Raw genomic sequence first — 16,822 nt, forward strand, 5'->3', positions numbered from 1 at the left:
TGTTTAAGCCTATATTCATTCATGTGATTTATATGAGGTGCATATGCGTCCATTTAAAGGTGCCGTATGTACGTTTTTGACTCTTCTAAAGCATTAAAATACCATAATATGTTTGTAGATATTTAAGAAGCATGCCAAGTGAACAGTCTTGTTTATCTGAAAAACAATGCTGAAGTCAGATATTCTGCTTTGAAAATGTGTGTTACGTGCCAGAATGTCTGTCTTTGTTTTGGTTATTTTAACGTGCCCAATGCCAGTTTAGTCAATTATATTTCAGCACCCTGAGTTGCCTTGATGGAAAGCCATGTATTTGATTCATTCAGTCAGGAAGGCTCTCAAAGTATGTGTCCACGACCGAAATGCGATCTCTGGTGGACAATAGCAGATTCCGAAATGAGATGCAGATTTCCGCATGAGGTTATTAATTAGCAATTATGAACGTAAACATTAGGTGAACAGGTTACATTGTAACCCCGTGTCCTAACAACACGCTACATGATGAGATGACAGACAGACCTCAGAAATTTAAATGCAGCCATTCAGAAGCACAGAATAGTGCACTTACTGCACTCTAATGAAATGGGAAGGTTTTCAATACAATTAATGCTCTTTAACATTATTAAATGTTAGATGCTGAATCACTGATATGTGTTGATTTGCATTATTTCACAGTTCTAAAGATCAATTTTAAATGGTTTATTTTATTTTCAAGATGTGAGGTGAACTATCTGCTGCTGCTTTCAGTTGTATGGCGATAAATGTCTAGTAAAATGACATTCAAACTCACATTATTAGCATTTAACACTGAATAAAGCACATGAGGTTTACCTGAGGTGATTATTGTCAGTTTATCCTGTTTTTCAGCTGCAAGAAATAGAAGCTGTTTCTAAAATATTAATTTCAGGTTTTGGTTAGAACGAAAATGATGTGGAAAATATTCCTTCTATCGCGTGTCGTTGCTTTTATTTAAAACACGACTTAAATCAGCCTTTAGGCTCAACACAATCAGGCACACTGCTGTTGATGTCGTCAATCTGGCAACCTGCGCTTGCTTGTGTTTTGAACCAGACCTGCAATACCTTGTCCAACCACTGGGTGTCAAACTTGCATAATGCACCTTTAAAAATGTTTGAATTCTCACTGCACTGTAAATGAATGGAGAGAGTGGCTCGGCAATCACATTGCATTTTAATGTCAAGACCTTCTTTTCCATTAAACACTTATTTCATTATTCATTATTTCTTTTCAACACAGATATTTACAAAGCAAACACTCAGTTTTTGTGGAGGAGTTAACCAATGGTCTCCTCCCAGGGCCTTTTCTTGCCTTGATTTGGATTGCTTGGTTTTCCTGTTGACATCGGTGCTGCTGACTGCTGAAGGGGATTGTGGGTAAAAGTCTGCCTCAGGGGACCTTGGAAAGTGATGGGATAAATGAAAATTATGATTAGAGAAAAATCTAAACTGCAATATTGCTTTACAAATGATCATAGAAAATCTAAATTCTGTTGACCTTTTGACATAAATGAGGTCATTCCAGTAGATTTTAAAGTCGACCCTTTATTATTAGTCTAAAAGCAGCTTATTTTGAAGCCAATCTGCCAAAATGACATGTTGTGGAATGAGGCGATTTATGCAATGCAATAGTGTGAATAAACTCTGCCTCCAGTTCAACGCCCACAGCCTTTTAGATCTGCCCACTGATTTACACTATCTGCTATTGGTAAATAGTGAGGCAACCGCAGGTCTATGCAGAAACCAAACAATAAAGAAAAGGCTCCAAAAGAAAACAAGATGCAGTGAAAGTGACAAACTGTGGAAAAACTTTTTCTGTTTTTCCCCGAATAGGGAACGGAGATGTGTGTCTCCACTGCCACAGCACCTGAGTCTCCAGCTGGGAGCTGAGCGATCAGCTCTTCAGCAGGCAAATTCTGATGAGCTGGCTCCAGCAGCCGACTGATATAGCCCTAATTGGCTCATCAGTTTCAGCAGTGGAGCAAAGCTCCGCCAATTCAATTGGCATTTCATTGGCCCGTTTTCTTATCTTCAGAAGTGATTGGTTGTCTAAAGCACTCCCAAAGTCTGTTTATACAGACACACGTCTCCGTTTCCTATTCGGTGAACGTGGGTTACGTACGTAACCAGGACGTTCTTTCCTCACTTCATTTAAACGTGAACTTGTTTATTCATAGGTTGTTTTCACATCATCAATGACGTGCGAATCGCTGAAATGAAATATCGGTCTTGTTTTGCAATAATCCATGTCTTTACAAGCATTTTAGTGGAATAAACAACCGAAACGTGAGCATCCAGATGCGCAGCAGTGGTGAATGTTTGCTGATGGTAAGTTCATCGACAGAATAAAAAAAGAAAAGCAACCCTTGCGACAAAACTAGACGGTTATTATTGTGGAGCACTTTTCCCTCTTACAAAAACAAATAAGTCATGTAGATATGCGTCCAGGCTTCTGTACACTTTCACCTGTTATTTGGTGATGTCTGGAAGATATCCGCATGGGGGGAAAAAACTATAGCAATTCATAATAAACATGCTTTTGAACCACAGTAAAGTGTATAATGTGTACAACTCTTAGTTAATAAATGCTACAGAATACTGCAGCACAGCAAACTGATAAACTGTAATAACTACTGTAACATTAGTGTTAACGGTGGTGCATCGTGATGGTGTATAATATAGTGTATAAAACTGAAGCCTACTGAATAATTTGTTTATTACTACAGTCCTGTAGTGTTGTACCACAGCAACAATATAATTACTATTAAAGTTTAATTCAAGTAATTATCTATTAGTATGCTTACAAACACTAAAGAATTTACTATAGTATTTTTTCATGTAACATAATAGCTTATGCAGCATATACGCCTCGATGACAGGCAAATAAATTTAGTTCAGTAGAAATCTCTGCCCTCTTCATGATCTAAGGATCATGCCTAACATATGTGCCTATTTTCTATTTATATCTCCTAAATATGGTATAAATCACAAAAATACAGACTTTCCTCCGTCTCCCATTCAGTTTTTTACCTCCTGCCCACTGAATTTCACGCGTCACCAGAACCAATGATCGAGAACAACCTATTTAAGACAGGTTTTTAATGTCGCACCAGACAAGTGTGAGTACACACTAAGGATCACAACTATAATAAATAAGGATAACTATATTTATGATTATCTGTTTAGTTTATGCTTTTCTTTTTGCATTTCCCTCTTGTAACTAGCAAAGGCCGGTGAAACCAGCTCGTGTAATCTATCTAATCAAACAGGGAATTTAGCAACCACAGTCAGTGTAGTAATAAATATGTAGGAATGTAGGAATAAAAACACTAATTACTAACACAAAGATGCAGAAACTATACCGGATGGGACACCTAATGTAGGCCTGCCATGATAAGGAATTTTTGTTGTGCAATATATTGTTACAGAAATTGTTGCGATAAGCAGCTATAATATTGTCATTCTGAGATAATTTTATGCCACTGATTGTATAATGATTATATAACAGCATAATAATGCAAATAGCCATAAACACTTTCAAATATTTCTCATTCTTACGGTTATTTTTTAGATTCTAGAATTTGACGTTAAAAAGGTAAATGTCCTATTATATATATATATATATATATATATATATATATATATATATATATATATATATATATATATATATATATATATATATATATATATATATATATATTGCAACAGCAAAAAATGATGGAGGTCATGTACAAATATTGCATGATATGTTGATGTATTGATTGTTGTGACAGGCCTAATCTGAGGTACTTTTATTTTTAAACTTCAATTTGCTAGCATGGCTTTTATAGCTTCCCTTGTCTTTATTATGTTTGATGCAGACGACCCATAACTATTGTTATTAGTATGTGGTCACAACTGCTTCGTCTGTTATTACAGATCGTTATTGAATATTTAAGTGCTTTTAAACTAAATCACAGCAGTGTCCATCGATGAAGAATTAAGGCTGTCAAACAAACAAACATGCAGCAGTTTACATTAGTGGCCACACTGTTGTCCATTTGAGCTTTGTGACATGATCGGTTAACCGCATATTTAAACCTTTAGCTTTTAAGATCAAAGCAGCGGCCACTTATTTTTAATTCTATCATCCACCACAGCTATTCAAATGGTCTGTTGCAATGAGGGGGATCAAAGTTAATCAAATTAATCATTAAAAATGTATTACAGTTACACAAAATGATGCAAAAAATTATGCAAAAAGTAGCATACTTGATACTGAAATGTTTTGTAACCAATAAATCAGCTTTATGGAATAATTTTTATGATGCTGAAAATTAACTATTTTTTTCCTTGAATTTCAACCTCATAAATGCAGCTTTGATTGTCATAATAGACTTCTCTCAGAAAAGCTTCTTAAGGTAGAGTAGGCACTAAAAGCTTCACTATTTTTGAAACCATAAAGTTTCTCACCTTTGGCTGCAATATCAAGGTGTCCTTTAATTCTCCTTTCTCTCTCCTCCAGCTGCTGAGCCAACTGGGCATTCTTCCATCCTGAGGTAAACAGATTCAGGATTATTATATTGAGAACATAGTGCAAAAAAAAGGCAAAAAGATGAATATACAGTACAGTGCTGTAACTGTTTAACTATTAAACTGTGTTTTCAGTAACGGAAGCATGAATAACACAACATCTGAGATAGAAACAAAGTTAAAAGGTCACTACTGTGCAAGACTAATATATTAACTGTGTTTTCATAGCCAGTTTGCGAACATCTTTGTCATGAAACATTGTGACTTTCTCTTCCTCGGTTGTTAATGAAAGCTTTAGATTGATTTTCAAGTGCAGGACCAGGAATAATCAAAAGAATGTAATGTTTACAAGTGCTACAGAGAGCTTCTTTTACGGTTAATGACACTAAATAAATGTTTATAAAATATATTGTATATGCTGTAATGTCATGCAAAGAAAAGGAATTAATTTAAACAATAGTCTCTCATTGGTGATTCTATATAGTCTTTAGGGTCAAATATACTTGATGGTCAATCTATTATAACAGTGTAATTTTAATGACCTCTTCTGTTGACAGGATTTACATTTAGCAGACGATTTTATCCAAAGCAACGTCCAAATGAGGATAACAGAATAACTTTAGGTCACCAGTGAATGGCAGATGCCAGCGATTGGCATAGTTTATGTAAAAATATTCATATCCTACAATCAAAGGCTTTCTTAATAACAGATTTCTCATTGTTGCTTTTTTGTTTTTATTTTGTTATTAAAATTAATAAGCATAAGCAATGCCTGCATTTCAGTTAATAGCTACTGATTCACCAGTCACCTCACTAATAGCATGGATTTTATAATTCTACATAAAGTGTTTTAAAGTGCATCCGGAAAAAATTCATAGCACTTCACTTTTTACACATTTGTTTATGTTACAGTCTTATTCCAAAATGGATTAAATTAATGTATTTCCTCAACATTCTCCACACAATACCCCATAATGACACTGTGAAAAAAGATTTTTTGAAATAGTTGCAAATTTACTAAAAGACCTGAAAAGTCACATGTACATCAGTATTCACAGCCTTTGCCATGAAGCTCTAAATGGAGCTCAGGCACATTCTGTTTCCACTGATCATTCTTGAGATGTTTCAGCAGCTTCATTGGAGTGCACCTGTGGTAAAATCAGTTAATTGGGCATGATTTGAAAAGGCATACACCCGTCTATATGGGTTGACAGTGCATGTCAAAACCCAAACAAAACATGAACACAAAGGAATTGTCTGTAGACCTCAGAGACAGGATTTTCTCAAGGCACAAGGCTGGGGAAGGTTACAGAAAATTTTCTGCTGCTCTGAAAGTTCCAATGAGCACAGTGGCCTCCATCATCCGTAAGTGGAAAATGTTTGGAATCACCAGGACTCTTCCTAGAGCTGGCCGGCCATCTAAGCTGAGTGATCGGGGGAGAAGGGCCTTAGTCAGGGAGGTGATCGATAACCTGATGGTCACCCTGTCTGAGCTCCAGCGCTCTTCTATGGAGAGAGGAGAACCTTACAGAAGGACAACCATCTGTGCAGCAATCCACCAATCAGACCTGTATGGTAGAGTGGCCAGACGGAAGCCACTCCCCGCCTGGAATTTGCCAAAAAGCATCTGAAGGACTCTCAGACCATAAGAAACTAAATTCTCTGGTCTGATGAGACTAAAACTCTTTGGAGTGAATGCCAGGCGTTACGTTTGGAGAAAACCAGGCAGCGCTCATCACCAGGCTAATACCATCCCTACAGTGAAGCATGGTGGTGGCAGGATCATGCTGTGGGGATGTTTTTCAGCAGTAGGAACTGGAAGACTAGTCAATATAGAGGGAAAGAGGAATGCACCAATGTACAGAGACATCCTGAATGAAAACCTGCTTCAGAGTGGTCTTGACCAGACTGGGGTGACGGTTCATCTTCCAGCAGGACAATGACCCAAAGCACACCATCAACATATCAATGGAGTGGCTTCACAACAATGTCACTTTGCCCAGCCAGAGCCCAGAATTAATCCGATTGAACATCTCTGGAGAGATTTAAAAATGGCTGTACACCGTCGCTTCCCATCCAACCTGATAGAGCTTGAGAGGTACTGCACAGAGGAATGGGCAAAAATTCACAAAGACAGGTGTGCTACACTTGTGGCATCATATTCAAAAGAACTTGAGGCTATAACTGCTGCCAAAGGTGCATCAACAAAGTATTGAGCAAAGGCTGTGAATACTTCTGTACATGTGATTTTTCAGCTTTTTTTATTTTTAATAAATTTGCAACAATTTCAAAAAATCTTTTCACACATTGTCATTATGGGGTATTGTGTGTAGAATTTTGAGGAAATAAATGAATTTAATCCATTTTGGAATAAGGCTGTAACATAAAAAATGTGGAAAAAGTGAAGCGCTATGAATACTTTCCAGATACAAGTTAATAACAATAAATCAGATGATAAACCAAATCTTGAGTTTGCCCATTTTACCTTTCTTGACGGTTGCAAAGAACCCTTCATTTGCAGGCAGTGCTGACTGTGGATGTACAATGCGTTCTGGGATGCGCAGCTTTTGCCTCACAGCAGGGTGCCTCAAAACGGCCACCTGAGCCAGTGAGAAGAGGTTAGAGGTCATCCAGTAGGTAAACACCGCCTGCAAAACACACAGATCAAATGGCACTCGTGGAAATCCTCACAGCATGACTAGAGAAGACAGATTTCAGCGCAAACACTGTGTGGCAGTTACAAGCTGAAATACATACAAAGAAATAAAAGACTAACCGTGGGGAAGTTAATGGTCAAGGGGAGGATCACAAAGGGCATGATCCTGAAGACGGTCTTCATGGCCCTCAGATTGGGGTTATCGACTCCAGATTCAGCTCCCAACTAAAAACAACAAAACACACATTTAAATGTGTTGTAATACACACAAAATATTGGATAAGAGCACAGTAAATATGGTCCAAATCATAGACTGTAAAAAAAAATATGGACATAGTATTTGTGATGACACCCACAGGTTTCTGAAGAGTGCAAAAGAAAAAAAAAAGTGGGTGTGGCCAACTATGACATTTTGTTCACAAGGCATCGCACCAACCAGGGGTAACCAAAAAAGGGCAAATAGGTGGAGCTTTTAAAAACACTGTCATAATACATTAAGGCACTAAGCATTGTTCTTATGACATTATTTACAGGAGAAAAACGCGAATTACTTCCAAACACTTCAAATATAGTCTGTGTTAGTAAATATAAGGCTATTTTTGAAATACAGGCATAAAACTGCGTGACAACGATTCAGATGACTGTTCTAGAGCCTACAGCTAATCAATTTGTCAGATTCTGGAGTGCTTTACAGGGCTAAATAAAATTATGAATGATAAATCATCTTAAAACAAATCCATTTATAGATATAATATAGAAGTATATAAGAATTTCACTTACAAGGAAATGGAGAACACTTGAAGGGTTTGTGAGCACAATTAAGTGCACACAGCATGCCATATCATTTGATAATTGTAGGTAATAATTCCAAAAGGCAGTTGACTGTGTAAAGCCACATAAAACAACACAAAAATATGATGTATACGCCAAGTTCAGCGGCTAATCAGCCAGAATCAGCTGAGGTGACGAGAGAGCGAGCAGCGAGACCTAACTGTCACTCAAGTGGCCACACCCTTAATTATGCAGACTTAATATAAATCAATATACATGAAATGGATGAGTTATTAAAAAAACTCACCCAGTCACAGTTGTCCTGATAGGTATTATTAGCTATATGAACCAAAAATTTTTGTACCAGGCTGTAAATACCTTTTTTTCTGCTGTAAAGTTGGCCATTTTAACATTGGGTTCAATAGAAATGTGCACTATTTTGGAGCTAGGCCTAGTGAAATTTCAATGAATTGCAGTTTCTTTTACTTATTTATTAGCTTCACGAGGGAGAGCGGGATGTTGCCGCTTGGTCCCAATACAATATACAAATATAAAAGGCCTGTTAACACAGAGAATGAAAACTAAATAAAACTACAAAATAAACTATATTAGCACAAATGCACAATAATATTGTTTATTTGAAGCTAGTGCTGCAGTTTTGTCGCCTGCCACATTAGGTACCTTTCACATATCTCGTCTTAAACCTTAAAAAATGAGGCGCGCTGCTTCCTCCACCAATTTCAACATGCTCATGAGTTTGTGCTACTGTGGTGTCTGTCATTGCTAAGCAACTATCAAAAGTGAACCATTACTGACATACCCTTGTTTCAGCTCTGATACAAGTTTTATTAATGGAGAAAGTAAAAAGTGCCTCAGTGTTTTTCTGCTCTGTGATTATCTGAGGTAATTAGTCTATCATTATTAATGAAATGTGAATAATCAATACAAAGCATGAAGCTGATCACTTGGTTCTTGTCACATGATGTGCAGCGCTTCCTGTAAAACATTCTGTAACTGTTGAGATGTTTTCAACTTGCTGCACTGTAGGTGTGCCTGGTAAAAGCTCTGTTTGTGCGCATGTCTACATTTGAAATAACAAACATAACATGCAAAATACTGGATATGTGAACAACCCCTTACATGTCTTTAAAGCAGACTGGATTCTGATCATTAATTAGCGAAAAAAACATTTAGAAAATAATTTAATTGATATTGTTTTTCTGTGCCTTTACGGTCTATTGCCTTTAGAATGATACGTGATTTATTTGGTTGAACAAGCCTCATATTACAAATCGCAAAGCTGTAATGTAATTTTTTTAATTAAGAGTAGGGCTGTGCGATTATTTGAAATCGTATCAAAATCACAATTAGGGCAATTTCTAAATTGCTTTACAGCACGATTTTCCCGCAGTATGCTATTTAAACCAATCACAACGCAGCACGCCTAAACAGAACGCGAGAACAGGAGACTGAATAGCCTGCATGAACAGGGATGATGAGTTCAGCACAGGAGGACTTGGAGCCAAAAAAGTCAATATCTGTGGTGTGAGATTAAATTACTTTGGATATAGGAAGGCTGATGTATGACAGAACTAGGTAATTCTTAAGTCCAAACATGGAAAGTGTGAGCGCGTTGCTTTATTCAGCATTTTCAACGTGATTTGCAGTTGCTCGTTTGTTTTTGCTCAGTGACCATCAACCCTTTTCTCAGAGGATGACAACCTAACAAAACATTGCTGCAGTTCAGATACAAGTTTTACAGTGCATCCAAAAAGTATTCATAGCGCTTCACTTTTTCCACATTTTTTATGTTACAGCCTTTTTCCAAAATGGATAAAATTCATTTATTTTCGCACAATTCTACACACAATACCCCATAATGACAATGTAAACAATTAACAAGACAATTTTTTTTTTAATTGTTGCAAATTTATTAAAAATAATAAACCTGAAAAATCACATGTGCATAAGTATAGACAGCCTTTTCCATGAAGCTCTAAAGGAGCTCAGGTACATTCCGTTTCCACTGATCATTCTTGAGATGTTTCAGCAGCTTAATTGGAGTTCACCTGTGGTAAATTCAGTTGATTGGACATGATTTAAAAAGGCATACGCCTGTCTATATAAGGTCCCAGGGTTGACAGTGCATGTCAAAGCACAAACCAAGCATGAAGACAAAGGAATTGTCTGCAGACCTCCGAGACAGGATTGTCTTGGGGCACAAGGCTGGGGAAGGTTACAGAAACATTTCGGCTGGTTTGAAAGGCCAATTTCACGGCAGCGTCACAAAGAGGTCTATGATCTATGCATAACAAAACAAATCTGTGAACACACACACACAACTACTTCTGATATTTGGTCAAGCAAAAGACCGCAGCCTTACTTGAGTTTGACATACACACACACTTGTTTTGCCATAGGTCTGTTCTAGAGACAGTTTGTTACAGCTTTACAAGATGATTTTTATTTTATGTCTGTTTTAGAGACATTACAGGTCTCTGATAAAGGTCTAATTGTTTTCCTTTTGAAATATGTTTCAGATTCACACTGCAAACACAGATTCAGTCTGTCTGTGACACAATCATGATTAAAATCAAAAATCGCAATATTGTTTAAGAAAATCGTGATGGTTTCTTTTGCCCATATCGAACAGCCCTAATTAAAAGTAGTCCTAAACTAATTTTCATCCCCTTCACAATATGCATTTATCATATTTAAATCAAGCAGTTTTAAAATTGTGTAAAAATAATAATAAAATCTATTTTTTACCTCTAAGATGGCAACCATGGTACCAGTCACTGCAATAGGGAGAATGTAAAAAGGGTCCGCTGCTGTTAAGTCTGTGAACCACCAGAGGCCGCCAGTCTGCAAACTTGGCACAGGGAGTTCAGACATCTTCCGCAAAGCGATGAAGAAAGAGAGGAAGATTGGGGCCTGAAAAGGAAGATGATAAAATTAGTTAATTAAACAGCAGGTCATTAATAACGCTATCTGATCTTGACACCTAAACAGTGATCAGGTCATAACAGTATTATTAAAAAATTTAAAAAGTTACCTGTGCCAAAGGTACAAGGAACCCACGAAAAGGGTTCACATCCTTTTTCTTCTGAAACATCATTAAATCAGTGTATGCCTTTGAAACTGGAGGAAAAAAAATGTATTTGTCCATTAAAGACAACAAGAACAGGAAGACAGAAATACAGAAAAAAGAAGAAATGAAGATAAAAAGAGAGACAAAAATCATATGAGGTGAAAATATGCGACACTCACATTCAAATTTGTTACCGCTCTGCTTGGCCTCATTCATGCGGTTGGTGAGTTTTGTCATTTCTGGCATGACATTGTTCAGTTTGGCTGCTTCTCTCTGTCCTTTTACAATGACTGGAAACACAGCACATCGAGCAACAATAGTGCCTGAGGAAAACAGAAAGATATAATCATTAATTATTAACAAAATTTAAAAACACACAAGGTTTTACGCTGTATTTTGTTTGATCAGAGCACAAGTAGACGTGCAAGACACATTCTTATTAACACCTGAGACTGGTTTTATACTATATGGCTAATTCTTAAAGGCTAGTCTAAGTGCTCTATGGGCACTGTTGTTTTAAACCATCACGTTTGTACAGTTCTGTCCATTTTTAATATTTTTTTAACAAATTGTCTATGGATGAGTGCATATAAAAATATAAAAAGTTGCAAAATAAGCTTACAAAATGAACATTACAGAAGACAAAGAAAAATTTATTTCAGACTTTAGATTTTCTGACCTCTGCCATAAAACTACACTAAGCTTTTTAAATGTATTCCCCTTCAATAAAAACGTATTATTTGAGGCTTAAATATCATCTGGCTTCAACAACACATCCCATTTTTATTTTTGTTACTAAGAGTAAAAAAGTATCTATGGGGCATGTCTAATGAGAAAAACTTATTTTAAAAATACTAAATTGTTAAAATACTAAATGTTTTACCTGCAACAATGGCTCCCCACCATGGCAGCCCGATGCTGACGTGCATGAACTCCAGCAGATTCTGGATCAGGCCCACAGGTGTGGAGTTGCACAGACCGAGCTCTGATAGGCTGGCTTCAGCTCCGACCCCCTGCAGAATGTCCAATGCAGTGAGAGGAGCCTCGGCTACCTGCTCTGTGATTGGTGGTGTGACTGCGGGAGTGGGGTCAACTGCAGGAACTGGAATGGAGGCTGGAGCAGAAATGGCAGCATCTGGAGGTTCACTTGGAGTCGATATGCTCTGAACTGTCGTTTCTACTGTCTGCAAAGCAAGCAAAATACTTCAGCAATTGAAATTAATCTCAGGAGTTAATCTAAATAAAAAAAAGTTTAATATGTTTGATCAAGTGCTTAAGTGTATAACTGTACAATGTAAAACAAACTACATTTCAGCAAAACAAACAAACAAACAAACAAAAAGGCACTAGGCATGGGACGATAACCGTTTTCAAGGTATACCGCGGTTTGGAAAAGTCAAGGTTTTAAAACCTTCAAAATTTTCTGCAATACCGTTCCTAAGGTATGTGTACACTTTTTTTTACTTTTTTGTTTGTTTGTTTATTTATTTGTTTGTTTATTTGTTTTTAGGACAACGGTATCTCCAGCAGAAAAGATGCCTTTTTAAATAGTAAAAAAAATCTGTTTTTGAAACAAATGAAGACAGCAGAGGTCAATCATTTATTTAGCCTGACACGTTTACTGTTCCAAAATATTTTTAATATTTTAAATGTTTATCAAAATAAAATATTTTGTGTTCAAAAGGTTAAAAAGTTTTTGTTTTTTTACCCAGACATTTAAAAAGAGTATATTTTAGAGCAGTAATCACAATACCGCAAAACTGTGATATTTTTATCCAATGTTATCATACCGTCAGAGTCTTATACCGGCCCATGCCTAAAAGCCACTATAGAAAAACTCCCACCTGTGAACTGTTGTGTCTGATTCCCACAGCACTGACCAGCAGGAACTGACCATGATTTTGGCACCCAAGAAGTGCTCTAACTAGACCCCGATTCCCTTTGCCAGTGTGAAGATGTGATCGTTGTACAAACCACTGCAACAAACAAATTGAGAAAAAAAAAAAAGTCATTTACATTTATTCAAATACACTTCTAAATGAAGAACATCACAAGCAATTTAATGCTTGGTAAATAATAAGGTAAAAAAAATATGTATTTAATTAGTTTATCTACACACACTCTCCCAGCTTCTGTTATATCATTTTTTTTACAATATTTACCTAATTGTTAAAAGCAAATATAAGGTACAAACTGGATTTAGGGTGCTTTCACACCTAGATTTTTGTTTTAGAACCTGGCACATTTACCTCCTTAGCGCAGTGTGTTTGGCATATGTGAATCCAGCAATCTCGCTCTGATCCACGCCAAAACAATTGGTCTGAGATTGCCTGAATGAGGTGGTCTCGCCTCGATTAAAATTGACTTGAGCGGATTGATTGTAGTGAGAAAGCAATATGATCCAACGAACTAACGAACCAGGCTATATCACAGTGTATTATGGATATGTAATAGGCATATATGACTATTTGAAGAGAGAATGATGCGTAGGGTGGGATTTCATTATTCCTACTGGTAAATGTGTTTCATGTTGAATACGAAAGTGAAAGCACGCTGAATTATTAACGAGAGCTGCTTGTCTGGTGAGAAATTGACTGAACTGTCTTGGTTTATCTGTTATTTCTCTCTATAATGTAAAGCCTATAATGCATAATTCTAGCCAACGGCTATGTATGAGAAAGTCTTACCTCTGATTTATATTTGGTGACGATGTCTGTGGGTGTCACCATTCAAAATTAAAGTGCAGCTTTTTGCTTATAATGTCTTATTGCTGATCGTCATAAATTAACATAAGGACGCATGACAGCTGAGGGGGGAAAATAAACATTGAAACTCTGACCAATGTGAGGAGAGTTTATTCGCACGTGACTTGTTTTAGCTCTTTTGGTCCGTTTAGAAACTTTGCCGTGTGAAAGTGAACTGCACCAAGAACAAAGTGCAACATTGCAACAATTTAAATCCTTGTTTCAGAACAAAACAATCAATCCACAGGTGTGAAAGCACCCTAATACACAGGCAGGGGTGAAATGTGAAAAAAAGGAGAAAGCCTCAAAACATTATACAATTCCGAGTGTGCCTTATACAGGTGAGTGGGCTTGACAAACCACCTTAAAACACACTCATCAGACACAGTTTTGCACCTGACACTTTCTTACAATCACTCAACATCTCAAAAAAAAAAAAAAAAAAACATGCGAGTGTGTTGCTGCTTCAATAGGGCGGGGTGGAGGATCGCAGTGTCAGCTCAGCATCGTGAGTGCAGCCTTAGGGCTGCACGATTAATCGAAAAAAATCACGATCCAGATTCGACCCTACACACGACCTTGATTCAGCTTTTCTACGATTCAGCCAATTATATTTTCAAGGTCAGGAGAGAAGCTTAAAGGCAGTCGCACAAGTCTTCACAGCAACATGAACACCTTCAAATGTCGTTAAAAATGTCACGTGCTGTATTTATAAGGTATAATTCACCCAGAAGTGCCATTTCTGTCTTCATGTAATGATGTATTTGCAGCTGCGAAATCACACATGAGCTGACCTCGACCTACCGAGAACACGCACGCAGCACGCCAATGATGGCTACTTTAGTGAACAGAACCTGCATAGGCTGCATAGGCTGTGAATAACAAGTAATAAAGTTGTAAATAACGTTCAGTTTGTTGCACAGAGCGATCGTTTGAGAGCCGCGCTGAAAGAATGATTTGCATGTGTGTGTGTTTTTTCACAGTGACAGCAGCCATGAGCTGCACTCGGAAGTGAAAATGAAACTGGCCGAACATCATTTAAATGATCATAACGCATTTTACAGTTATGATTATGACAAGCATTTGATATGTTTTTCTTTCATAGCTAACACAGTGTTGTGATTGAAAATAAATGTTTAACAGTGTCAGTATAGCTACTCTAGCTTATATAATGTTGAATAAAATGCAAGAAGAAATCTGATAATGACAAAGGTCTCATTTTACCAGGGAAAACAAATGGTCTAATAATGTTATCAATGACAAATGACAAGCACATGTCTCAAACATAATAATTCAACTTTGTAATTATGAATAGTTATATTCTGATGTCATCATTTTACTGTGAATTAACAAAAAGGACATATTGAAAGTCTGTTCAAGTCCACCATAATTACTATACAAAATTTAGCATTTTAAGCAACAGTAGACCTACACATAGGCCTAATATTATTATTGTTGTTTTACCATATCGTCACTTTAGAATTATGAGGTTCTATCTGACAGTTTTGTCAAAATTGAGTTAGACATATTCTTATTAAATGACAACTTATTGTTTACATTTTAAGACTTAAAAAAATAATAATGTTGCACACATACTGTTTGCTATGTGGATTGCAAAAACTTTGAAACTCAATATCTCAAAATTATCAGAACGCAGATAAAACCTTATAATTTCAAGGTGACGATATGTTTAAGAATTAACAATAATAATAGCCTACTCATTTTAACCTTTATTTTACATCAAAATGACTTGTGAGAAAGAATCGTGATCTTGATTAAGTAAAAAAAATTGTGATTCCCATTTTAGCCAGAATCGTGATGGCTATCGGCGATGGATAATGGCATCATCTATTGACCAAACCCTATACTCTAGCACTTAATTTTCTAAACACAAAGAGTTCCTTTCTATAATTAGCACTTCTTGTGTGTATTGCATATTCTCATTGAATCGCTGAATGCCTCCTCAATTTAAAAAAAGTCCTGAAACACCAAAACACATTTTTGAGATGTTGACAGTCATTTGTGTGTCCCATGCTGCTAAAAACACCATTAGGGCACATATATTTCACTAAAAAGTGAAAATTGGTTGTTTTTGTGTTGTTCTCCCAGTTTGAAAAGAAATTTTGAAGCTACGTCACCATGAGATCCTTCTCATGGTGACGTCATTGAGTTTTCAGCAAAACTCAAGTTTTCAACAAAAGCGTCTGCTAAATGTAAATGTCAGAAGGACAAATAATTAATTAATTAATATTTAACACTATTGTGCTGTTGCTCCTACATATCAATATAAATAAAACTATACAACAGAAACTGAAAAAGCATAGATAAATTAATTAAATAAAATATATTTTGTAATTCCAGAGATTTTGAGAACTGTTAATAAAAACAGTTATTCATGGGGGGAGTTTTAGTTTTATATTCACACATTCAGACTTTCAGAAAAGTGTTATTTGTGATTTCTAAATCATGAAATCATATCAGCTGCCAATGACTATCAAAGTACAGCACTGCTCACAGTCAAATAAATAGTGCTGATGTTGTTTTGAAGTCATACTAACATGTAATTTCAGACCGAATATTCAAGGTAACTTACCATGATAAGGAATAGGGGACATGTCACAAGTTGTCACTGAATGAATGTGCAAATATTTAACCAACTTTACATAAATCATGGGTACCCCAAAACCATGCAAATATAGTTTTTGATAGCTAGCATCATTTTCCAGGACGCAGACCCTCATCCACACAACCTCAGCTATGCTATTTAGCTTCTGTCAAAGTCATGTCATCGAAACCACTACGTTTTCGCGCATTTTGGAGAACTAAGTAACAAAATACAAAATGACACTCACCTCATTTCGCGTCAGAACAATGGGAAGTGTGGAAACGCTTGGCGTACTTGTTTGTCGAAAAATACATGTTGTAAGACATTCTGTGACCACTCTGCCCCTGAGCGCAGCCATCTTGAATTGAACAACACATTGTACGGTGAGCGCAAAGGGACAGTGTTTCTGCTCCACCCACTTTCAAA

The 16,822-nt window shown here is 36.6% G+C and overlaps 1 protein-coding gene across 1 annotated transcript; it reads right to left on the reverse strand.

Annotated features, from left to right (window-relative positions):
* Window positions 1–1,169: 1,169 nt before the first annotated feature.
* Window positions 1,170–16,772, reverse strand: oxa1l (OXA1L mitochondrial inner membrane protein). Its single transcript, XM_056461166.1, has 10 exons — window positions 16,644–16,772; window positions 12,892–13,023; window positions 11,931–12,231; window positions 11,227–11,370; window positions 11,012–11,097; window positions 10,726–10,890; window positions 7,306–7,410; window positions 7,015–7,177; window positions 4,470–4,550; window positions 1,170–1,413 (listed from the first exon to the last, which is right to left on the reverse strand). The coding sequence occupies exons 1-10, from the start codon at window positions 16,752–16,754 to the stop codon at window positions 1,292–1,294; spliced, it is 1,410 nt and encodes a 469-aa protein (XP_056317141.1). The 5' UTR covers window positions 16,755–16,772; the 3' UTR covers window positions 1,170–1,291.
* Between the last annotated feature and the right edge of the window lie 50 nt (window positions 16,773–16,822).

Source organism: Danio aesculapii, chromosome 7 (genome assembly GCF_903798145.1).
Source record: "Danio aesculapii chromosome 7, fDanAes4.1, whole genome shotgun sequence".
NCBI classification, from domain to species: Eukaryota; Metazoa; Chordata; class Actinopteri; order Cypriniformes; family Danionidae; genus Danio; species Danio aesculapii.

Coding starts and splice junctions, on each gene's coding strand:
- oxa1l (XM_056461166.1), bottom strand. CDS start 16,754: ATGGCTGCGCTCAGGGGCAGAGTGGTCACAGAATGTCTTACAACATGT. Junction 11,098..11,226: donor GAGCGGTAACAAATTTGAAT/GTGAGTGTCGCA, acceptor TTTTTCCTCCAG/TTTCAAAGGCATACACTGAT. Junction 1,414..4,469: donor CCTTGATATTGCAGCCAAAG/GTGAGAAACTTT, acceptor TCACTTTCCAAG/GTCCCCTGAGGCAGACTTTT.